Genomic DNA, 24423 nt, shown 5'->3' with positions numbered 1-24423 from the left:
ACACAGTTCCGTAGTTGTTCTGTAGTTGTTCTGCAGTTGTTCTGCAGTTGTTCTGTAGTTGTTCTGCAGTTGTTCTGTACTTGTTATGTAGTTGTTCTGCAATTGTTCTGTAATTGTTCTGCAGTTGTTCTGTAGTTGTTCTGTAGTTGTTATATAGGGCCCTATATAGTTAATATAATCACATCCATCAGCATGTAATTAATTAATTGAGGAATTATTAATTAACCAATGAATTGTTTCAGGAGTGAAACCTTGAGAGTGGAGCAAACTACCAACGTATACTGTTGAGTATTTGGTTATTTATTTGTACATTTAGAACCAAACTACCCGGGCTTCCTTCAAGAGTGTAACCCACGTTTGTGTGCACACTTGCTCGTGTGCGCACTTGTGCGTATGATGTGTGCGCTCAAGTGTGTGGCTAACCAATTTGTGTCAACGAACAAATTAACAATTTTTAATGGGTCAAATACAACAATTTCTGGACAGATTTGCCTCTTTTTTACGAACTCAGAGCTTGATTATGATTATGATGTGAGTTCGAAATTTCTTGTATGCATTTATACACAGCATATAAATTTATAGCGCGAATATTTAAGTTTTAAGCTTACAAACTTCTACGTTTATTTTTGGTTTGGACTGTTTAATTTAATGAAAAGAGATGTTATTTTGGTCTGTGGGTCAGATCACTTAAATAATATAATACTCAAGAGTTGAACAAATCCGGTGTACTTTAAATATAAATGAATCTTAGCTCTTAAAAATGATACTTGTGTGAAATTTTAAATTATAGTTTTCAATGTTACAAGTTCTGGTTAAAGAACACGAAGTTAACACCTCTTTTCAATTAGGGGTCGTTCACATATTACGTAATCACTTTTTGGCCAATTTTTAACCCCCTCCAGCTCCCCCCTCCGTAATCATGTTTACACATAGAGCTATTGTGTCAAAATTACACTAGCGTAATCATTTGGAAACCCCTTCCCCCCTCGGCTGATTACGTAATATCTGAATGATCCCTTATACAACGTGTTTTTTGAGTATAACACTTTGAATATATTTAAACTTTTGATGTGTTGAAAATGACAATTGTGTACCATTGTAACGAATTCATTGTAATCTTACATTATTATCATATTACCAAGATTTTACTTTGATTTTCTTTACTTCTTGCTTTAACAAATTTAAATGAAATCTAGCTTTATACAGCTCAATTATCGTAAAAATGAATTTCTTCCCACACATATAGTGTTATACTAACTTTTAGCTAGCATTAAGCATATGTCAACATAACATAACCATACATAATTCATGTCCGTTGTTTTGTACGACCTTATCTCATCTTACCTAGCTGAGCTATTGTAGTTATACAGTAGGCTTATACTTCGATGCCAGTCTCTATCAACTCAGTTAGCATTCTTATTTATTAATTAATCACTTAATCAATTAATAAATTACTTACCAGATCATCACAATGTTCACCCCTAACTTTAACATCGGGATCCTCGGTCATGTGGACAGTGGTAAAACCACCCTCGCTAAAGCGCTCAGTCACACAGCATCCACTGCTTGTTTTGATAAAAACCCTCAAAGCAAGGAACGAGGGATTACACTGGATCTTGGTTTTTCATCTTTCACCATCCCATACCCATCTCATCTGGGTACTGATCACGAGAACCTGTTGATTACTCTGGTTGATTGTCCTGGACATGCGTCTCTTCTGAAGACGGTGATCGGGGGCGCGCACATCATCGACTTGATGATACTTGTAGTGGACATAATAAAGGGTATTCAGACCCAGACTGCCGAGTGTCTAATAATAGGGGAGCTGACTTGTGATAAGTTGCTGGTGGTGCTCAATAAAACTGATTTGATTCCTGAGGACAAACGAGCGGATAAAATAGCAAAGGTTCGAAAGAAAATTTCCATGACCCTTTCAAAAACTAAGTTTAAAAATGCTGAAATCATTTCCTGCTCTGCAGCAGAAAAGGAGGGAGTAGAAAACCTGATCAGCATCATATCAAACAGTGTTGTCATAGGACCTAGAGACTTCAGTGGAGATTTCGTGTTTTCTGTGGATCATTGTTTCGGGGTAAAAGGTCAAGGAACAGTTTTAACGGGTACCTGTTTATCAGGCTGCATCGGTCTAAACGACACAGTTAAAATATCCAACACAAAACTGGAAAAGAAAATAAAATCAATCCAAGTGTTCAGGAAATCAGTAGATAAGTTATATCAGGGAGACCGAGCTGGGATCTGTGTTGCACAGTTTGATCCGAAACTAATAGAACGTGGTCTGGTTTACACTGGGAGTGTGGTAAAGACTGTGTACGCTGTGATTATTGATATCAATAAGGTGGCTTATTACAAGGGCAGTATCACTACCAAGATGAAGTACCATGTCAGTATTGGCCATGAAACTGTCCTTGCTAAAATCACATTCTTTAAAACAGAAGAGGGTTCTTCAGAAGCACCCTTCAACATGAACCATAACTATCTTTACCAAGATACGTACTCGGAGGGGGATCGTGGATTTGCACTTCTACAATTTGAGCATCCTGTGCTCTGTGTTGAAGACAGTATGGTCATCATCTCCCGACTTGACATGGACATTAACACACCCGCATGTAGACTAGCCTTCTATGGAAGACTTCGTCACATCTACACCTCACAAGACTACTCAGACAATCAGCTGTCAGATCTGAGGATATTCAAGTATAAGGAGAGGGAAGGGCAGGTGGAGCGGATGAATGATGAGTATACTGTTATTGGAAAAGATCTGTTCAAGAAGGAAACTGATATTGATCTGTTTTCCCATCTGGCAGTGAACCTGTCCACAGGGGAGTTGGGTAAGATTGAGGGGAGTTTTGGGCAGAGTGGCAAGTTTAAGGTTTACGTACAGGATGGGTTGTCGGAAAAAACAAAACTCTTGCTTGCTTCTAAAAAGAAGAAGGGTAAAGACAATGTTGAAGTTGGAGTTGTACCTGAGAAGGTAATGATTAATTTGAAGTTTAAGCGGTATACTTTTGATAAGAAAAAGCAAATGTTGCAATGATTATTTGTTTCGTGACGATATTATTATTTTGAATGTTAATCGGGGTTTAGAGAAATTTTAAGGTTTGGGTAAATTGAGTTCTTAGATTTATTGATACAGTGATTCATTGGTATTAATAATTTATCTTTGATGTGATTTTGATGTTGTTTTGAATTTATAGCTGATATATTTCATAATTTTCGTATGATATGACCATTCATTAATATAAAACGTTAGGCGCTTGATTTAGATATTTTTGAACCGTGAAAAACAATTAGTTTGAACTACAAATATTCAAGTACCATTCCGCATATGTGACCACCACATACTAAACATAGAAAGAATGGAGGAAATACAACTATCACCTGACGAACTATATGCTGAGATAAGTAGGAATTACCAGGAATTCAGAGAAAAAGTAGACGAGTTCAACAAGTCTACTACTAAGTGTAAAGATGCTATCGCTAGGTTTGTTGTTATTTCTAGGCTCTTTCTGGAGATAATCTCCATGAAACTTAAGTTCCCCCATTTTAAATTTCAATAGATACCAAAAAGGTATGGGCTAAGCTATTGTTCGATCACCGGATCACTGGATCAACCCTAATCTGACCAAACTTCTCACTTATACTGATCTATCACATCACACTAACATCACACTAACATCACACTAACATCACACTAACATCATACCAACATCACACTAACATCACACTAACATCACATTAACATCACACTAACATCATACTAACATCACACTAACACCTTATGTTTACCAGGTATGAAGAGGTGATGGACAAGTATTCCGCACCAGATGAGGAAACACAGAGAACTATCTCCGCAAGGGTTAGTCAGTAATTAGTTAATTAGTCAGTAGTTAGTTAGTTATTGTACACAACCTAACTCCTGTATCATTTATAGATTACAGAAATCTACAACTGTTTTTATGAGATCCAGTGAACGTGATAGTTCAATGTTGGAGTCATGTATTTTTTTGAATATTTCTCTACTAAAGCCTTACACTATATTATCTTGACGGTTGACACAATCCCTCTGATTTATGTAACAGTTTTAAGTGGAAGGAATGTGATAAGTTGATCACACAATATCTGATATTTCAGAGGGCGGAGATAGAAGGAATGACATATTATCTGCCCAAACAGAACAACTTATTATTAACTCTATTTGTGGGAGACTTTAATGTAGTCCTCCCTCGTAAAGAAGACAAGATCAAGTAATTAGTTTACACTTTAAAGTTCATTTTTAAGGTTTAAAAATCATTCAAGACCCTATATTCTTATTATTTTATAAAATTTGCTTTTCGAAGATTAAATCTTCTAAAATTTCTTATGATTTGCCGAATTCTGATTATTCAAATATCGACTTTTGACCTATCAGTTTCATGTCTCAAATTCACACCACATCACATGACGTCATACCACGTGACATGACGTCACACTTCCCCTAGATACAAGTTACAATACGAGAAATTCAAGCTGTTCTACATAATAGGACAACTAGTATTCTCATCTCTCAACATACTGTGTGGTCCTAACAGAATTGTGGAGGGGTTACTTCAGTTTTATCTCGTCTGGTTCTATTGTAATCTCACTATGAAGGTACTTGGATGGATTATTAATTAATTAAGATTAATTAATTATGATAATTAATTATGATAATTAATTATGCATTAATTATGTAGTATATTTGCTTTTTAGCAACTTCACAAGATAAATCATCTTTTATTGATCAGCTAAATTGAATTTTCTTGTCATGTGACACGACAACCCCTCCCAGGAGTCCATCCTGATAGCTAACGGTAGTCGCATCAGAACATGGTGGCAAGTTCAGCACTACATTGATATCTTACTGTACGCTCTCCTACTCATACGAGCTGATGGAGACTTCAGTCTCCAGTTTTCTCTTTACATTTTCTACATGAGCGGCTGTCAGGTCCTACAGTTTTACTATCAGGTCAGTTGTGAAAAAATTGAATAATAGTTAGAAATAAAAGTAAAAATAAAACGTAAAAGTGTCCTTGAAGTATGGCGAAGATCCCCGAAATCACGATTGGAAATTCCATCTCGATGTAGACCTTAGAAATTTGACTATTCCAACTTTAAACTTGTATAATTTGTTAATTATCTGATACTTTATCCTTATGTTAACCAAGATTCCCCTCAAGGCAGGGTCGCTGTATAAAATGCGCGCATTAGGCCGCGCCACCCACATGGAAGTCTCCGCGGAGGGTCTCAGAGTAAAAACTTACGCTGACTTACAGTTTCTCTCACCCTTCTTTGTACTGCTCTACATCTTCCAGTTTTACAACGGATACACGCTATTTTATCTGGCTCCTAATGCCAGAGAGGATGAGAGGTTAGTGACGTCACATTAAGTGTAGTGAATTCATACCACGTGTAGTGACGTCATATCACGTGTAGTGTCGACCAACCACGTGACATGAAACCAAAATATTAGTACAAGGATTTAACTTTTCAAATCTTTAATTAGTAATTACAATAACTAGGAGTAATAGTACATACAATATAATTATATAATATAAGATTGTAATCGTCCATATAATAGTGGGGGGGGGTGTCACGTCCGTCTATGTCCGCTTGTCTCATAGAATCCAAAAAGGACTGGACAGGACAGGACAGGACAGGACATAGGCGGACATAGGCGGACATAGACGGACATAGACGGACTTTGGCGGACATAGACGGACATATACGGACTTTGTCGGACATTAGCGGACATTAATGGACACCTAAATTGCTAAATAAAATGTTCAATTTTTGCTGTTATATTCCCTATATTTCGTTAAATAGGTACTGTGCCTACTGTGTACCCTGTGTAACTGTTTCAAAGATATGTTGACGACACAAATAGAGATCTGGATTTAGCGACCGGATTTAGTGACTGGATTTAGTTAAATATTAAGAATATTGGCGAGATCTTTATTCTTTAGACCTCTTATATTATTCAGACATAAAATCTGGACACAAAGATCTCTCTGATGTTTGAGTGCTGAATCGGTTCTGCTTTCGATTCGTTAGCTGGGTAAATTGATAACACCTTCAGTGATAATAATTTCATCGCAAGATTCATAAATCTTCTTTTGCTTACTGTGTATTGTGCAACCCATGGAGTTTGATTAAACAAATTAATGCAGATCATGATCATGCCGTAAAGTTTTCGTTTTTCGTAATACGTCAGTTCAGTTAATAACTTTATCGGGTTTATCCTTCTCTTGTTGATTGCTTGGACATGAATTACTTCACCACTTGTCCTCGCTTGCTCATTCATTTGGCAATCCCGGGATCCGTGCTCTACGGCGTTAGACTCTACGGCAGATCCGTACAAAACGACTACAGGATACTACAGTGCAGTGTGAAAATACAGTAATCTAACTCTAAAAATATAATACATAGAAGTTGCGAAAAATTCTCAAAATGTTTGTCCGCTAATGTCCACCAATGTCCGCTAATGTCCACCAATGTCCGTCTGTGTCCACCAATGTCCGTCCGAGTCCGCCAATGTCCGTCCGGGTCCGCAAATGTCCGTCCGAGTCCGCCAATGTCCCAAAAAACACGTCCGTTGTCTCATAGAATCCAAAAAGGACAGGACATAGGCGGACATAGACGGACGTGACACCCCCGGCCCCCCCCCCCCCCCCCCCAATAGTTAATACGCTTACTATATTTATCAATGTGAGACACGACGTGACCACTACCACCTCGTGACCGCTAACACTACGTGACCGCTAACACCACGTGACCGCTAACACCACGTGACCGCTAACACCACGTGACCCCTCAGATGGGAGGTGTACGTGAATTGTGCGTTGTTCATCTCCATCTCCCTTGGTAACCTGTTCACGCTAATACACGTGGTAATCCTAAAGCATCAGATACACAAACTGGTAAAGAGTCCGGAGCTTATCAGACGAAACTTGTCAAACTCTCTTCTTAGTTCCCTGGGCAAGGAGGTCAAGAGTCAGTAGTGACGTCATACCACGTGACGTCATACCACGCGTTATGACACATGTAGTGACGTTATACCACATGTAGTGACGTAATACAACGTGTGGGGGGGGGGCCAATGGCATAAATGGAGAAAATGGAGAATTACTCATAGGTTTTTTCATTTTCTCCATAGAAATAGTCTCCATTTTATGCCATTTTATGCCATTTTATGCCATTGAAAACCTGAAAAATTTGGAATTTCGAGAAAAATTATTTTAAAAAAAGATATTTTCGGCCAATAATGAACAGAGTATCATGAAACATGGAGAAAAGTGGTTTTCAGAAAAACTTTGAAAAATGTTGACTTAGAAAATGTTCGGTCCGAGTCATTTTCGATACGTTCCTCCCGTATCGAGAGCTCCCGATTCCGAGCTCGTGTTGCAAAGGGGAGGCCTGCCTTCCGAGATCGCATTACCTCGAGTCCAAAATTGTGTATCGAGGGGAAGGTGTAGACTTCGAAAAACCGAAAAAATATTTTCGGCAAATAATGAACAAGGTAGCATGAAACGTGGAGAAAAGCGGTTTTCCACTTTTCTCCACGTTTCATGCTACCCTGTTCATTATAAGTCGAAAATATTTTTTCGATTTTCGAAATCAAAAATATTTCAGTTATTCAGGTATATTTCAAGTTATCAAAAAATCGAGGCTTCCCCCTGGTAATGCGATCTCGGAAGGCAGGCCTCCCCTTTGCAACACGAGCTCGGAATCGGGAGCTCTCGATACGAGAGGTACGTATCGAGAATGACTCTGGCCGAAAATTTTCTAAGTCAAAATTTTTCAAAGTTTTTCTTAAAACCACTTTTCTCCACGTTTCATGCTACCCTCTTCATTATTAGCCGAAAATATTTTTTTGGTTTTTCGGTTTATCGAAGTCTGCACCTACCCCTCGCTACACAAATTTGGACTCGAGGCTTCCCCCTGGTAATGCGATCTCGGAAGGCAGGCCTCCCCTTTGCAGTGCGAGCTTGTTTCGACTTTCGAGGATGTAGGTCTCACTTCTCAGTGCCTATTACTCTCCCCTATTACTCACTCCTGCTGTAGCCTGTAGAAATAACTTTACACTAGGCTTGAGTAATTATGAGTTTGCCTGAAGTGTGCCTCTACTAACCTAGTATAAGCATCTAGTAGCCTACTATGAGCTTTCATAAGCTTCATACCATGTGTAGTGACGTCATACCACGTGTAGTGACGTAATACAACGTGTAATGACGTCATACCATGTGTAGTGACGTCATACCACGTGTAGTGACGTCGTACCACGTGTAATGACGTCATATCACGTGTAATGATTTCATACCACGTGTTATGACGTCATACCACGTGTAATGACGTCATTGTGCAATTGGACGGACTCTTGTTTGTTACAAAGTGGAAACAGCGTTGTGATTTGAGATAACTCTTATTTAAATCAACACGAATAGAATTGGACCACAATTTTAAGAGAAATCCATCTCGTGATCACTTCTCTCTGTTGATGTGCCTCAGCCTCTTATTAAGCTTATCATCTTTATTACATTACTTGAGCTTATTTTGTATAGGCTTCAGCAAACTGCTGTCTATTATATTGACAACTGAGTATTATATATAACTTTACTTACATGCGCCTATGGCTAGGCAAATCGTTGACATAATTAAGACACAATTAGTTGGATAACTGATAAACTGCATCAAAACAGTTTATCCTAGTTGAATAGTTAATTAATTAGTTAGTTAATTAGTTAATTGACCAGCTGTTCTGATTCCTTGTGATTGTATCTTGTCTTCATTTTGGAAGATAAAGTTAAAAATGAAGTGAATTTTATAGTTTAATTGTGATACTTTGATTTTGAATCATTTTTTGAATCATTTAATCTTGTATTGATGGTGATGGATTTATGAAGCTCAGGCGTATATAAATATCATGTAACAATCAAGAATGTTGGGTTTATTTAAATGAAAACTAAATCAAAATGTGATTAATTGTTCTTTGAATAAAATCTTTAAATTCTGTAAATTTTCCACTTTCCAGTGAGAAACCTTTGTGACAGCCTATTGAGATAGCAATGAGGCAAATATTTGCACTGTTAAGTGAAATGTGTGGTATTTGTGTATAACTTACTGAAATATATGTTTGATAATATCTGTTCAACTTTTGTAACACCTGATAATTTGATAAATTGACTTTTACTAGATTCATTGTGATCCGTCGTCTGTTACTTGATTATGTGATAAAGAAAATATTATTGAAATTGTAAATTAAAGCGATTGAATTACAGTCCAACGCTAGACAGGTAAGCGCAAAGTATACAATAAAGAATACATAAAATAATAAAGAAGTTAAAACGAGAACTCCTTTTATTGGACATTATATTATGATATATAATACGGCATTATGACGTCATATGCATATCAATAGTAATATTTACTGCAATTGCTAAGTAATTAAATAGCTCAGTTCCTATTAAACACTAATTAAATAGCTCATTTGCTATTAAACCCATTGCATCTCCATCCCTAACCATTGTTTAAAAAAACACCGATCACTACACAATTACCATTTATAATTAAACCGACTATCAAAACAATAGTAAGTCAGCATGGACGACATAGTGATAACACGTGATCGGGACGATGTAGAGATGGAAGATGATGAGATTGACAGGCTCAAGAAATCTGCTTCTAAGAGGAAAGGACGAGGTATGATGTTCAAACAAACTTTAGTTTTTAACACAAATTTTGAATGCTGCAGCCAATTTGAGGAAATAATTTATGGTAGAGCTTGCCATTAAGATTTAAGACTCATCGATCTAAACTGTCATCTTTTTAATTCGATTAATAGCCTCAATTATTATGTTTCTGAAGAAATTATTTGTTTTGAAATCGCTCACAATTTCATCGTTAAACCTTTAAAATTAACTCCACTCTCCTCCCAAATACTCAACACAGAATCTAAGATTTGTAAAAAAACCCTTTCAACACCCCAGGTCTAACAGCCAAATCAGAGGTTCTGAGAGGAGACTTTGAAGAGTTGGAGGGAGACACTCGTCCAGGGGGCCCCCAGAAGTCCATTGAGGGGTGGATCATATTCGTCACTAACGTCCACATTGAGGCCACTGAAAATGATATCTTCGATAAGTTCTCAGAGTTTGGTAAGTTTGGGGTTCCTATCAGTTTATTCGTTAGCCCACAATTTGGATTATTCTTAATAATGTGCAGACTGCAGAGTGCCATGCCCTCTTGGCCCTTCTCTACAAACTTTAACTTAAATAACTTACATAAATCTTCCTCATTGATATCATCATATTTGTATTATTTATAATGCAGTCGACTCTGCTAAATGGCGGAGTACTGTTTTTTACATTACTTGTCCAACTAATCTCCTTATCATATATTTACTAATCTCCTTATCAGGTGATATAAAGAACCTACACGCTAACCTAGATCGGAGAACTGGGTACCTTAAAGGATACATATGTATTGAATACGAACAGTATAATGGTTAGTTTGACTTTTTAATAGACTTTTTAATAGACTTTTTGATAGAATTTTTAATAGAATTTTTAATAGACTTTTTTTGGACGTTTTAGACTTTCACACTGATTTATAATGTACGGTACATACACTATACATGTCACCATTAACCTCCTCTCCTAACAGAAGCACACACAGCGGTAGAGCAGATGAATAACGCGGACTTCCTTGGCCAGGAACTCAAAGTAGACTGGGCCTTTGTTCGGCCGGGCAAGAAGAGTAGTGCGAAGAGAAAGGAGAGGAGACGCGGTCGTAGTCCCAGTCCTGAGAGTGATTAGTGAAGGTGTAGCGCGTGATGTCATGTCACGTGGTGTGGTGTCAAGTCACGTGGTGTGGCGTCGTGTCACGTGGTGTGACGTCATGCCACGTGGTGTTTGTTTGATGTCGTGAAGAGATAACCAGACTTTACTGATGACTACCTATGATAAGCTACCGTACCTTCCGATTATTTAAATCGTGGAAATATTTTATTGTTGTTTTATCAATTTGAAAGGTACGAAAGGTACATTATTTTATAATATTTATTCAAAGTTAAATAAACACTTTGAAATCAGACTCGGTATTTCCGTTTACATAAACCTACTTCCAGTTTAGTTCTCATATAATTATATATTATTGGTCAGTCCTCCTTTTTCCACCCAGTTGAGAAATAATATTACTGTTGTTGAACTGTTCCCTCTGAAGTGTTTCAAATGCTTACAATATATTGCTGACTTTCAAATCCCGTCCACAAGAGTTTTATTGTTAGTTTTCGTACGTTTATTTAAAAAGTAAGAGTGTCAAACTTGAACATATAATTTCATTTAAATATAAGATAATTTAAAAATAGATTATTCCATTGCAGGACTGGTTTCAGCAGAGATATGAATTATCAAACATATTCGCCTTATCTCTAATATACATAATATACATAATATGACATTTGTCAGGATTTAATTTTTAAATTTCCCTCATTAACTAAAATATAAGTTCAATACATACATTTTACTTTACCAACTAAAATTAGTTAATTTAAATGTTCAGTATGTCCGATAATGATAATGAAGCAGGAGCATCAAGGAAAAACTTGGTTAGTGAAAAGATTTTGAAATCAGTTTAATTTGATGTAGCCTGTGCTTTTTTATAGTGACGTTGAGCTGTTACCAAAAATCGTAAAAGTTATGCAAGTCTCTCACGTGATATAAGTTTTTTCATGTGGTGTGACGACATATCACTTAGCATGACGTCATATCAGGTGGTGTTACGTCATATCAGGTGGTATGACGTCATATCACGTGGCACTATAACATGATACATCCTCCTCCAGATGGAGCAAGGTATCAGACTCCTACTAGAACCAGCTATGAAGAAGAGCACAACTCAAAACAAGTCTGTGTTTCTAGCTCGACTCGGTTTTACCAGAGAGGAGGTTTGTCCAGCACAATATTATCTTGATAACAGCACAGATTTAGTTTTCTTTTTATTAGCTGATCAAGCTTTTCTTTACTACGAATTTGCGATTCTCCTTTTTTTTTAAAAGTATGTATCATAGGACCCTGAAGTGTCAAATAAGACAAAAATGATTTCACAGTTTTGATCGATGGTCAAACCACGACAACATCTTCAGAAGCTACCGTTCTAAACTTCAGGAAAATTGTAGCTTCTGAGGCTAAACGACTTCTTGATAGGCTAGATTACTTCACACGTTGTTGTTTCAGATATTGTCAGCAATGAAGGAGGCTCACTCCAGAGATTTTGAGACTGTGCCAGTAACATTTAGTGCCCTGTGAAGGAAATTCGCGTTAGTCCCCCTTTTATGGGCGGAAACAAAACCAGTGACATGATGTAACTGTTTTCTATAAGAATGAATAGATAAAGATTAAAGATGGGTTGAAAGATGATTCGGTTTTGCACAAGAATCAAGAACTACCATATTCAGAACCGGATTTTGATATGATTATTAATCCGTGAAATTATTACTGTTCCCAACATTACTTAATTAGACTTGGTTATTTATTACATTGACAGATGGAATTATAGAAACTTTTTGGTGATAGAATTTTCAAGTTTCTAATTTGTGTATTCCAATATATTTTAGTATTTGGGATGGTGTTTTACTTCAGTACGATAATTCGGATAAGTTTAAAGTTTTTCATTTTTATCTGACATTCGACATCCATTAATATTGAAAACAGTTTTAAGAAACGCACTGTTCATTTTAATTGAATTAACTGGATATAAAATCAAGTTAACCCCACCAACCTTGCAGCTACAATGTCAGTTAAACTACCTTCATTCAACACAGACTTCACATGTTACCTAGACAACCAGCCGCCCCACACTGTGAAACTAGTGACAAACACTGAAATAATAGAGTGTAGCGGAGTAATACTATCTCAGCACAGTCAGGTACTTTTAATTACTTTAATCAATTAATTAACTCTAATTACTTTTAATTCTTTCAGCTATTTAACAAATAATTTAGGGCTAATGTCACTGAGGATGACGCCTTGCAACAGCCTGTATAGTGTATATTATCTAGTTTGATCTCAATATATGGAACAAATTATCTAGTTTGATCTCAATATATGCAACAAATTTACTAGTTTGATTGTTCAAGGTAAAACTATCCCTCAGGTACTAAGAGAACAGATCAGACAGGACAATGAGGTGTTCCTGCTGGATTATCAGTATGTCAGAGAGCTGCTGGTTCTGCTACATGGGGGGTGCGTGGACCTGACGGTGGAGAACTGTTTGGAGTTTGTTAAGTTCGCTTGTCAGTTCAAGGTTGAGGGTGTTGTGGAGCAGGTGTATTGTTTTCTTAGTTCTGTTGTTAATAGTTCCAATGTTGTTCAGTGTGTGAAGGTTTGTCTAGGGGCCATAAAGGTTGCTTCCTTTTATGCAGATGATGGTTTAGGCAGAGACCTCCTGTGGCCTTGTGAGGATATTGTTGATATGATGAGCTCTGAGGAAGTTGTTGAGTTTGTTAGCCATTTTGAGCCTGATGAAGTTTTTGCTATGTTTGTTAACAAAATCTTTGTTAAGAAGATGCTTTCTGTTTGTTCTGGTTTAGTTATAGAGTCCAACGCTGAGTCATTCCTGGAATCACTGCTCCTAAACGAGGATTTTGTAGAGGCTGCTGCACTATGTCCTGAACCTGAAATAACAACATTTTTTGAAGTGGTCGAGAAGCTGAACTCTTTGTCCGTGAAGAGCTGGAAGGTGCTGCATATTCTTAAGAAATCTGTGTTCAAGGAGAAATCAATGAGTAGTTTAAATGTGCAGGTTGCTAGTGGCAACAATAGTCATCAAATGCTATTGAAAGATTGGAGATCATACACCGGTGACCAAATGTTCCAACTCTGCAAATTAGCATCAGGCATAAATAACTTTTATCTTATGGAGATCATCATTTCTTGGGTGTCCCTGAAAAAGCCCAACCTCAAAACTGTTAAACGTCTCTGCAATGCCATAGATCCTGCCTTATTACCTTGCTTATATCTAGAACATGCAGCAGCAATCATTAATTTACTCGGCTATAAGGTTACTTTAAAAACTGATAAAGGTACGACATCGAAGTCATCCCACACTTTCAACAAAAAAGTAAGCGTGGAGCTAAGACATGATGTCCATCAGCTGTCTATATCCTTTATATGTGGTTGTCCAAACTATGGCCAACCGCCATGTGGGAAGATCGAAGTCAATAAAGCTGAAGTTGTTGTATACTGTCGCCAAAGTCCATTGTCAAGATATGCGGTGTACGGAACAACTGAAGATGGCAAACATATCCCTTTTTACGCCGATGTAATGGCTGTGATGACTGTTCCAATTGCTAATATTACGCTCATTGAACTAGACTCAATTGAAGAGCGCTATACCAAGAAAGCACGACACATATAGAAACTAGGACCTCATGACACATATATTGGAGTGTACTGTTACAAAATTAGATGTTATCAATTTTGTGGTTTGTTTTACTTAAGTACCCTAGCATTCTCATAATTATTTTCTTTGTTTTTAATGTATAGTAATTTTTCATTCGAATTTGTCATGATATTTTTAATTTGGGTAATTTGATCTTTAAAAACATATTGATATTGTTAATGATTATTATTATAATGCTGCATCTTGTTGATTTATTGCTTTATTGCAACAGTTCATGGTATCTACATGCGTTTGTAGTATTATATACAAATCAGTTGAATTGTTATTTATTTTTTATATATTTTTAGTTATTTTTATACACATTATGGACTATGGTGTGAGGCGAGCCACGTATCCACCCATTAAATTTTTAAATTGAGGTCGGAGGATGTCCAATAGGGGATGCAATGGTCTCATTCATATACGACTTATATGGAGCAAAGCAACATACACTATTAAATACTTTTAAAGATTTTATTTTTGCAGTAAAAATAACGACCAGGTAGCGCAGTTGGTTAGAACGCCGTCTTTGCAAATCGTGAGGATGCGAGTTTGAATCCCACTGTCTGCCTGGTCGTGGGGTGAGCGTCGTCGACGTTCAGCTAATGATCCTGAGTGGTCTATGCAGCCCCCCAAGTCTAAAGCCTTGTATTATCAACATTGAACATGGAACTAGACTCTGTGCTAACTAACTATGTATATTATTTTTACTTTAGTGCAATAATTTTGATCAAAGTTTTCGATTATCTGACATTCGACATCCATTAATAAGTTCACAAAGACAAATTTGAGTACATTTGTCACAAATTCAACCACCAATATGTACTATCTGAGCTTCCATTTGTGGTTGAACATTATCAATACACAGTTTCCAAAGACCATACACTTGAGCCAATACATCAGCTCAGAGATTTAGGCGTCATAGTGTCAAGTGATCTCTCTTGGTCCCCTCACATACGAGTCATTGCAGATAAAGCTCGCCAAAAAGCATCATGGGTTCTCAGTGTATTTCACACACGATCTCACTCCATCATGCTGACGCTATACAAATCAATGGTTCGAAGTCTGATTGAATATTGCTGTCCATTTATTATGGCATCCCTCAAAAATCAGCGATATCCAAGAACTGGAGAGTGTACAGAAAGCATTCACCGCCAGAATATCAGGAGTGCGCGATCTCCACTACTGGGATCGCCTGGTCTATCTATCTCTGATGTCTCTTCAACGAAGGCGGGAGCGATTCATCATTCTCCATATGTGGAAAATCCTCCACGGAAAGACCAGCAATGATCTGAATGTTCTATTTGTTTCACGCCCAAGGCTTGGAAAACTTGCAGTAATTCCATCAAAACGTAGAACCAGTTCAACAGCAAACCTCACCTTGTTTGACAACTCATTTGCAGTTCAGGGACCTAAATTGTGGAATGCAATCCCCTACCATCTGAATGTCATTCAAGATCTAGAGCACTTCAAAGATAAGCTCACAAAGTTCATGTTGTCTCTCCCTGACAAGCCGCCGATCAGGAGCACCCCTGCAGATTTCGTCCATTTCAGGTGCCGACAGGACCTTAAAAATTAAAAGCAAACTAAAATTGTTTCCCCTAAAATCGAGCGCTTTCTGCGCAAAAAATTGACCTCAACAGAAAAAATTAAACATGGCTTCAAATCCAAATTTGAACCAGAGATTTTTCACTTCCTCTCGATAAACTCAATTTTCAACCCAAAATAAAGTCTCAAAGGGGGAAATTACTCAGGTCAGGATTGTAGGCAATGATTATGCCAAACCATACATTTTTGTAAATTCATTAAACTTTCAATTTAGCCTAAAACACCCTATTTCGCAAAATTTTTCCGGGGGGCTGTGCCCCCATAGCCCCCGCCAATGGGGTCCGCCCCAAGACCCCTGCCACAGCTTGCAGCTTCGCTCGCCGACAGCCCCCCCAAAAGAAAAATCCTGGCTACGTGCCTGAGCAAAATATAGGTTTAGGGCTTTTCAGATGATTTGTAAATATGTAGTTCAGGTTTACCTGGCCCGTAGGTTACGAATGTGCCCGAGGAGAAAAAAAAGCAAACTTAAGAAGATTTCTCGGGAACTTAAAAGTTCACCTCAAAACGAAATCTGCACCTATGATCAGGGGATATACTCCTCCAAATACGAACTCTCTGCTGTGCTGGCGCAACGAGCGAGACTCTACTTCGCTATGGGGTGGTCAGAAGATGTGATGGCCCCGTCAAGTCTTGACGAAACTCAACATAGGTCACATCCGGTAGGTCACAATCTAGGTAAACTATAGGTAAAAATATAATATTAATCATAAGCTAAAATGTACTAATCTTTGTATTCTAAATGGGGAAAAAGAAGAAACATTGTCAGTCAGTCGAGAAAATTGTCAGTCAGACTGATATGGCAGCTTTGTAGATGTTGTGACTATGCTAGTAGTGGTCCCAGGCTTGCGACTGGAATTGTGTTAACCACACCTACCTTACAGCTACAATGTCAGTTAAACTACCTTCATTCAACACAGACTTCACATGTTACCTAGACAACCAGCCGCCCCACACCGTGAAACTAGTGACAAACACGGAAATAATAGAGTTTAGTGCAGTTATACTATCTCAGCACAGTCAGGTACTTTTAATTACCTCAATTAATTAATTAATTCTAATTACTTTTAATTATTTCAACTATATAACAATATTGAGGCTAATGTCACTGAGGATGATGACGTCTTGCAACGGGATGATGACCCTTGCAGCAGCCTGTAAATTATTTAGTTTGATCTCATAGTACAGTCAAATACGTATTTTTGTCGGACATAATTCGCAACAAAGCGATTTCAACGGGAAACGGTCGGGACAGGTCCCAAGAATCATCTCAAAGAGTTCGCAAAATTTCTGACCTCAGCAATATCCACAATTACCACTTTTTTTACCACTTTTTACCACATTGGTCTTATCAGTATAAATGCAATGAATTATCTAGTTTGATTGTTGAAAGGTAAAACTATCCCTCAGGTACTAAGAGAACAGATCAGACAGGACAATGAGGTGTTCCTGCTGGATTATCAGTATGTCAGAGAGCTGCTGGTTCTGCTACATGGGGGGTGCGTGGACTTGAGGGTGGAGAACTGTTTGGAGTTTGTTAAGTTCGCTTGTCAGTTCAAGGTTGAGGGTGTTGTGGAGCAGGTGTATTGTTTTTTGTTAGTTCTGTTGTTGATATTTCCAATGTTGTTCAGTGTGTGAAGGTTTGTCTGGGGGCTATAAAGGTTGCGTCCTTTTATGCAGAAGGTGATTTAGGCAGAGACCTCCTGTGGCCTTGTGAGGATTTTGTTGATATGATGAGCTTTGAGGAAGTTGTTGAGTTTGTTCGTCATTTTGAGCCTGACGAAGTTTTTGCTATGTTTGTTAACAAAATCTTTGTTAAGAAGTTGCTTTCTGTCTCTTCTGGTTTAGTTATAGATTCCAACGCTGAGTCGGTCCTGGAATCACTGCTCCTAAACGAGGATTTTGTAGAGGCTGCTGCACTATGTCCTGAACCTGAGATAACAACGTTTTTTGAAGAGTTCAAGAAGCTGAACTTGTCCGTGAGGAGCTTGAAGGTGCTGCACAATCTCAAAAAGTCTTTGCTCAAAGAAATTTCATTGGGAGCTCTGATTTTAACAACCTCTGCCATTTGCATTACCAGCAACGGCCACGGAGAGATGTTGAAAAGTTGGCAAAATTACAGCGTTGACCAAATGTTCGGTCTCTGCAAACTACCGCTGACAGCAGAAATTGATAACTTTTTTTTTCTTGAGATCATCATGTCTTGGGTTTCCTTGAAAAGGCCGCAGCTCATGGTTGTCAAACGTCTGTGCAATGCCGTCAACCCCACCGTATTACCTTCATCGTATCTCCAACATGCTTCAGCGGTCATTAATGAACTTGGCTATGAGGTTACTTTGAAAATCGAAAAAGGTACGGCATCCGATACATGTCACCCTTACGACAGCAAGGAAAGGCTTGACATAAAATATTATAGGCTTAACTCAACGCCTAATACCTATTATTGGAATCCTACCATGTGTATCCGCTTTGAATGTGGTAACCATAACAGAAAAAAATGTATCTCCCAAATTGTAGTTGATAAAGACGGAGTATTTGTACACTGTGATCCAAAGGCTAATCCAGGTAGACCATCTTCAGGACATGTTGTCTACGGAACTTTTAAAGGTGGCAAACACATTCCTTTCTACACCGATCCTATAGCTGCAATGAAGTTGTCATCTGTTGATGAAACGGATGAAACTGAAATGACGATTATTCGTTTGAATTCCTACGAAGGACCTCAGGTGCCCCCAGGACGGAAGTGGGTAGACGATTAGAGTAAGGGTGTCAAGAGCATGATACAATGTACCTGTTAATCTAGACCTTGCTAAAGATGGATTGTAACATTGGAAGACATTGGTCGTATTATTCACAAAAAGATTTTTTAAAAATTTATTTTATTTTCTTACAATTTGTCAAAACATTACTGCTGTCACAAGTCATTATTAGTGTTCGCTCCAACGTATATTCAAGACGTGTTTCGGTACACTCATCATGGTCACACATTCAAACTTATGGTTCCATCGTTTAACTCTAAGTTTGGTGAGCGAAGCTTCTCAGAGGTGGCTCCAAAGATATACAACCGTCTGCCTACTACGATCACATCAGCTGAATCCCTGGAATCCTTTTTAGTATTTTTTTTTGGCATTTCTGAAAACTTTCTTATTCAAATTATCTCAGCATGAACTTGAAAAAAATTATCAATGACTAATTTTGGCCTATATTTAGATTTTAGCGTTAGTTTAATTTTAAGCTTCACTCTCTGATTTTAGTATGAACGATATATTTTCAAGTATACAATAGCAGTCCTCACTTTTATCATGATAGTTTCTGGGATGATTAGATTAAACACTGCTGAGTATAAGTTTATCTTAATAGTGGTGTTTTGAAACTTCAATTTATTATTATTATTAAATTAAATTGATTGTGATTATTAAATTAAATTGATTAGACAACTGATTGGATTATAGCAAACCAGCCTATTTTTTTATGAATAATTTAATCTTTTTGTCTTGGTTTTGGTTTTATATGATTTCTCTTTTTGATAATAGCATTACGATTTTTGATTAAATTTTGCACAATTTAAATTATTTACTTATTTTACTTTTAAACATGTTGATTTTTTGTTTAATTTGGCAAGATTTCAGTTTTCGCCTATTTTAATTTTTATGAAACACATACATTTTTTTAATAAAATTGTTGTAATTGATTGTCGCTAATCAGCAAATTATTATTTCATTTCAACCTGTGTAGTACTTTTTTTCATGTTACAACTTTCGATGATTATTAAGGTTTGAGCTGACATCTGCAAATTTAAACCTTAAAATTTAATGATAATTAAATAATATCGGAGGCAGTATTATTACTAATTATATTAGGATAATAATATTAATCCTCGTGCTAATTCGACTAATTATAATAGGATAATGATAATCCCGGTGCGTTGTTTCACGTGCGGCAAGGTTGTGGGTAATAAATACGAAACTTACCTGGCCCTCCTTCAAGCTGATTACCCTGAAGCGTAAGTATTTAGAATACATTTATTCTTTTATTTTACAGAACTGTGTCATTTTCTTGATACAGTAAAACCCCGATTTACTGCAAACCCCGATTTAATTTACCGCGGCCATTTCCTCTCCCCAAATAGGGCTTATTAACACAATTTAAACAATCAAAACTCCGATTTAACGCAAACCCCAATTTACCGTGGCTTTTTCCTTTCTCCCAAACTCCGCGGTAAATCGGAGTATAACTGTACTTTAAAGAAGACTTCTGATCGAACCCCTTTTTAATTCCACCTGAATTTAACACCACTACCACAGTGACGTAATGGACACACTAGGACTCCGGAGGTATTGTTGCAGGAGAATGTTACTGTCACATGTTAACCTTATTGATAAGCTCCTTAACTACGCTCCCCTCGAGAAATGAGAACTGTTGTTCAAGGAATTATTGAAGAAGTGTTTTTATCTGCTTGGATCGGCTGATTGTTTTATTTATAAGAGCTTTCTGTTTTTAACTTTTTATCGCAAACTTAAGTTTGCACGGAAATGATACTTGCTCTCATTAATATTCAGATTTAGATGAAGCTCTCAAAACTTAAATTATTTGAACAGTATTCTATTATTGACGAAGAAAGTCAATGTCAAAAAACTCTAATAAATGATATAAATGATTGAACGTATTTCCTTACATTTGATTAAGCTGAAATACTCGACATCCTGAACTTTATTTTATTGATCTCTTTAAAAGAGCTACATCATAAATTGGACCTTACTGCCCTTGCTCGAACAAAAGCTCTATTGAACTCTCAAATAAGCAGATATTGTTATAATAAAGTTATATAAACAGTATTAAGTTATGTACGCACACTAAACTCTTATATTATATACAGAGTAAAAATATTATTATTATCATTATAATTCAATTAAATAACCACTAACTAATTATTACCACACAGTAGCTCGATAATGACAACACCAGCGCCGATGCCAATAGAGACCGTGGTGGTTCACCCCTTAGTCTTGCTCAGTGTGGTGGATCATTACAACAGAATTGACAAGGTCAGCAGTCAGAAACGTGTTGTTGGTATTCTGCTGGGGTCTCGTCACAAAGGTAAGGAACGTGTACTAACTACTATAACTATTTAAGTAGCAAGTCTAAGACACCGGAAACGCTGGTTTATTGAATTTTCGAATGCTTTTTAAAGTTTTATTATAACTTTCGATTGCAAATTCCGTTGTCTCATTCCGATGTTTTGTTGTTATCATTTTTTGTTTTTTCCCTTGTTTTCTATGGAGCAACTTTGAAAACTAGTCATTACATTCATTCTCATCTGATACCGACCCAATGTCTAGAAATATAAATTCCACCCATTCCAGGTGTTCTGGACGTGTCAAACAGTTTTGCAGTTCCTTTCGACGAGGACGAAAGAGATCCGGATGTGTACTTCCTGGACCACGACTACCTGGAGTCAATGTACGCTATGTTCAAGAAAGTCAATGCTAAGGAGAAGATTGTGGGATGGTATGTTTATTGTATTTTAGCTGAGTATCCTATGAAGTAGTATTGTGGATCGTCGTTTTATCTGACTTTTCAACGACTTCATCGTAGAACCTTCGCAAATTTGAGCGAGGGTCTATTCCCTAAATTAATTCCAGTGATCACTTTGTATTCATGTAACAAATCCAGTTGGAGGAATGTTCATCAAATTCCTCCTGTCTCAGGTACCACACCGGACCCAAGCTGCACCCTAACGACATAAAGATAAACGAGATTATCAAGAAATACTGCGCTGACAGTGTCCTGGTTATTATTGATGCTAAACCTAAAGATCTGGGCCTGCCTACTGATGCTTACATTGCTGTAGAAGAGGTGAGAGTCTAAATATTTAGTTAGTCTAAATAATTAAAGTTGCGAACATTTTCAAAAAAAGATTTTTTGTTTCAATTATTTCCTATTATTAAAATTAATAATCTTGTTAATGTTATGTTATCTCACTTGCGGTGCTCTTCTGTTCTACTCCATCCCATTTACTCCCTATCACTTACACACTGTAACACACTGTTACACACTGTAATACTGTAACACTGTAACACACTGTTACACTATCACACTGTCACGCTGTTACACTATCACACTGTTACACTGTCACGCTGTTATACTGTCACGCTGTAACACTGTTACACTGTCACGCTGTAACACTGTTACACTGTAACACACTGTTACACTGTCACGCTGTTACACTGTCACGCTGTAACACTGTTACACTCGTTACACTGTAACACACTGTTACACTGCACAACACAGGTACACGATGACGGGACACCCACAACCCGTACCTTTGATCACGTAAAGAGTGAGATAGGAGCAGAGGAAGCAGAGGAGGTGGGAGTGGAGCACTTGTTGAGGGATATCAAGGATACCACCGTCGGTACTCTCTCCCAGCATCTCACCACTCAGGTATCCATGACTAGTTATTTTACTAAATATAGGACTGCTTTCTGTTTTTATTACAGTACTGCTTTCTGTTTTTATTACATTACAGTGGATCAAAATGAGCATGATTATCATTTATCAGAACCCACTATCTCCAACTTCCCCCTCTATCTCTCACTTTTTCCCACTCTAACCCTCCCTCCCTCCCAGGTAGTAGCACTGAAGTCCCTGCACAGTAAACTACAAGACATCTCCGTTTATCTTACTCAAGTATCAGACGGTAAACTGCCCGTCAACCACCCTATTATCTACCAGCTACAGGACGTGTTTAACCTCCTCCCTAACCTTAATGTTCCGGATCTCATGAAGGCGTTCACTGTCAAGACAAACGATCAGAACTTGGTAATTAGAATTAAGACAATTGAAACAAAATACAAATCATATCTAATAAATTTATAAAGACGATTTGTTGATTATTTTTATATCTGCCTGATCCAGAGGATATCACCAATTTACCTTCACACAGACATCGAACGCTGTAAGAAGATGACGATCAGACCTCATGATTTGTTGATTACTTGAGAACGTAACAAACATAATATAAAGATATAACACAGCTCAAAACAGTAACGATTATGTTGGTTTATCATGGTAATAATACCCGAAACACCCCAGGTGATGTACACAGCCTCAATAATCCGAGCAGTAATAGCACTGCACTCTCTTATTAACAACAAAACTACAAATAGAGCTGCTGAGAAGGAGGGCAGCAAGAAGGTACAGAATATGGTAAATCAGGGTTTACTAATTTAATGTGTTTTTTGGGACGTCACTGTGATTATCCAATCAGCTTTCAGTATTGACCAATCAGAACCCAGTATCTCTGTCATGACGTGTCAGAACAAAAGAACTGGTTCACTTTCCCACATGAGTATTCGTATCTATCTATCGATGATTTTATAACTGTTTAAGTCTAAATATGAGGGAGAATTTGCTCACCTCTTGGAATTTGTTGTCTGTTGTCTATATATGGTAATGACATATTATAGCCTATATTATAGCCTGTCCAAACCCAGGCTACATGACATGAAGACTTGTTGTAACTTGTATGAACAGCATTAACATTCTATTACAGATTGAAGTGGAGAAAGAAGATAAGGAAGAAAAAGAAAAGGACACGAAAGAGGATTCCAATAAGAAAGAGGTCAAATCCTAAAGACTTTTTATAAAGTTTGGTGGGTTTATTTGACGTAGTACTGGAGGACACTCAGGCCCTGGCTGGCTATTTGTACGACTATTTGTATTAGGGACCACTAATTAATTAGTAATTAATTAATAATTGATTAGTAATTGATTAGTAATTAATTAGTAAACTTCCACACATATTTCCCTTTATGATTATACAAATATTAAAATAATGTGTTACTGTATATCGACATGTTGTTGTAGGGAAATGCTCGACTCTCCGATAAATTTAATTCCCTTTATTTGATCGTTCATGAGCAAGGTTTTTTCTTGAGAATTCTAATACATGATAAGAAATCATAAAATAGACTAAAGAAGGTGGATTTTACCCTTCTTTAAATTAGAATACATTAGAATGAGTCCATTGTGCTTTAATCCAAGATGTTATAAAAAGCCGATTGTCATAAAAGATTGATTGATTCGAAATATAAAAGATGTCCTCTAAATGAGTTGGTGTACGTTAATATTTACTTTATTAGTATTTGTACATATTCAGTTGTTGTTACAGTTGTTGTTACAATTCAAGTTGGATGTATTCTTCCTCTTCGTTCTAACTTCATTTCATTTAGGATTGATTAATTGCTTGATTGATCACTAATACATCGATCAAAATATATCATCCAAATTATTAATCAAACCAATTGAACTGTCACGCAAAAAACTATCAATTCATTAATTATTTAA

General features: G+C 37.1%; 6 protein-coding genes and 2 long non-coding RNA genes across 9 annotated transcripts in view; all 8 read left to right on the top strand.

Annotated features, from left to right (window-relative positions):
- Window positions 1-2962, top strand: part of LOC134814219 (protein ILRUN-like) — a 97438-nt gene extending 94476 nt beyond the window's left edge. The window contains exon 7 of the mRNA XM_063822284.1: window positions 243-2962. Coding sequence (XP_063678354.1) covers window positions 243-248 — 6 coding nt within the window. The 3' untranslated portion in view covers window positions 249-2962. The remainder of the gene's footprint in view (window positions 1-242) is intronic.
- Window positions 1472-3052, top strand: LOC134814216 (selenocysteine-specific elongation factor-like). Its single transcript, XM_063822280.1, has one exon. It carries the CDS (start codon window positions 1472-1474, stop codon window positions 3050-3052), a length of 1581 nt encoding a protein of 526 aa, XP_063678350.1.
- A 312-nt stretch (window positions 3053-3364) lies between these two features.
- Window positions 3365-7203, top strand: LOC134814192 (ion channel TACAN-like). Its single transcript, XM_063822249.1, has 7 exons — window positions 3365-3499; window positions 3808-3874; window positions 4150-4262; window positions 4497-4647; window positions 4826-5002; window positions 5214-5404; window positions 6851-7203. The coding sequence occupies exons 1-7, from the start codon at window positions 3375-3377 to the stop codon at window positions 7032-7034; spliced, it is 1008 nt and encodes a 335-aa protein (XP_063678319.1). The 5' UTR covers window positions 3365-3374; the 3' UTR covers window positions 7035-7203.
- Window positions 7204-8213: 1010 nt separating this feature from the next.
- LOC134814169 (uncharacterized) lies at window positions 8214-9237 on the top strand. Its single transcript, XR_010160110.1, has 2 exons — window positions 8214-8301; window positions 8426-9237. It is a non-coding gene; the product is annotated as an uncharacterized LOC134814169 (long non-coding RNA).
- A 390-nt stretch (window positions 9238-9627) lies between these two features.
- On the top strand, window positions 9628-11299 carry LOC134814214 (RNA-binding protein rnp-4-like). Its single transcript, XM_063822278.1, has 4 exons — window positions 9628-9732; window positions 10020-10184; window positions 10447-10533; window positions 10693-11299. The coding sequence occupies exons 1-4, from the start codon at window positions 9633-9635 to the stop codon at window positions 10842-10844; spliced, it is 504 nt and encodes a 167-aa protein (XP_063678348.1). The 5' UTR covers window positions 9628-9632; the 3' UTR covers window positions 10845-11299.
- Window positions 11300-11565: 266 nt separating this feature from the next.
- Window positions 11566-12642, top strand: LOC134814215 (uncharacterized). Its single transcript, XR_010160120.1, has 3 exons — window positions 11566-11635; window positions 11873-11974; window positions 12264-12642. It is a non-coding gene; the product is annotated as an uncharacterized LOC134814215 (long non-coding RNA).
- A 176-nt stretch (window positions 12643-12818) lies between these two features.
- LOC134814213 (uncharacterized) lies at window positions 12819-14696 on the top strand. Its single transcript, XM_063822277.1, has 2 exons — window positions 12819-12954; window positions 13183-14696. Exons 1-2 carry the CDS (start codon window positions 12820-12822, stop codon window positions 14443-14445), a joined length of 1398 nt encoding a protein of 465 aa, XP_063678347.1. The 5' UTR covers window position 12819; the 3' UTR covers window positions 14446-14696.
- Window positions 14697-21009: 6313 nt separating this feature from the next.
- LOC134813929 (26S proteasome non-ATPase regulatory subunit 7-like) lies at window positions 21010-24270 on the top strand. Of its 2 annotated transcripts, none has more exons than XM_063821867.1 (7): window positions 21010-21171; window positions 21438-21582; window positions 21783-21930; window positions 22366-22518; window positions 22705-22896; window positions 23170-23271; window positions 23630-24270. In XM_063821867.1, exons 1-7 carry the CDS (start codon window positions 21027-21029, stop codon window positions 23708-23710), a joined length of 966 nt encoding a protein of 321 aa, XP_063677937.1. In that variant the 5' UTR covers window positions 21010-21026; the 3' UTR covers window positions 23711-24270. The 2 variants fall into 2 exon arrangements, with proteins under 2 accessions (XP_063677937.1, XP_063677936.1); XM_063821866.1 differs by having other exon boundaries at window positions 23170-23283.
- Window positions 24271-24423: the final 153 nt, after the last annotated feature.

The sequence above is a fragment of the Bolinopsis microptera genome, chromosome 4 (assembly GCF_026151205.1).
Source record: "Bolinopsis microptera isolate Bmic1 chromosome 4, MBARI_Bmic_1.0, whole genome shotgun sequence".
NCBI classification, from domain to species: domain Eukaryota; kingdom Metazoa; phylum Ctenophora; class Tentaculata; order Lobata; family Bolinopsidae; genus Bolinopsis; species Bolinopsis microptera.
This window is presented reverse-complemented; position numbering and strand designations above follow the sequence as displayed.

Excerpts from the sequence above, each read along its gene's own strand:
- LOC134814216 (XM_063822280.1), top strand. The coding sequence starts at position 1,472 with ATGTTCACCCCTAACTTTAACATCGGGATCCTCGGTCATGTGGACAGT.
- LOC134814192 (XM_063822249.1), top strand. The coding sequence starts at position 3,375 with ATGGAGGAAATACAACTATCACCTGACGAACTATATGCTGAGATAAGT. Across the intron at positions 3,500-3,807 it reads TGTAAAGATGCTATCGCTAG|GTATGAAGAGGTGATGGACA; the intron begins GTTTGTTGTTAT and ends TATGTTTACCAG. Across the intron at positions 4,263-4,496 it reads CGTAAAGAAGACAAGATCAA|ATACAAGTTACAATACGAGA; the intron begins GTAATTAGTTTA and ends CACTTCCCCTAG.
- LOC134814214 (XM_063822278.1), top strand. The coding sequence starts at position 9,633 with ATGGACGACATAGTGATAACACGTGATCGGGACGATGTAGAGATGGAA. Across the intron at positions 10,185-10,446 it reads CGATAAGTTCTCAGAGTTTG|GTGATATAAAGAACCTACAC; the intron begins GTAAGTTTGGGG and ends TCTCCTTATCAG. Across the intron at positions 10,534-10,692 it reads TGAATACGAACAGTATAATG|AAGCACACACAGCGGTAGAG; the intron begins GTTAGTTTGACT and ends CTCTCCTAACAG.
- LOC134814213 (XM_063822277.1), top strand. The coding sequence starts at position 12,820 with ATGTCAGTTAAACTACCTTCATTCAACACAGACTTCACATGTTACCTA. Across the intron at positions 12,955-13,182 it reads TACTATCTCAGCACAGTCAG|GTACTAAGAGAACAGATCAG; the intron begins GTACTTTTAATT and ends ACTATCCCTCAG.
- LOC134813929 (XM_063821866.1), top strand. The coding sequence starts at position 21,027 with ATGACAACACCAGCGCCGATGCCAATAGAGACCGTGGTGGTTCACCCC. Across the intron at positions 21,172-21,437 it reads GCTGGGGTCTCGTCACAAAG|GTGTTCTGGACGTGTCAAAC; the intron begins GTAAGGAACGTG and ends CACCCATTCCAG. Across the intron at positions 21,931-22,365 it reads CTTACATTGCTGTAGAAGAG|GTACACGATGACGGGACACC; the intron begins GTGAGAGTCTAA and ends TGCACAACACAG.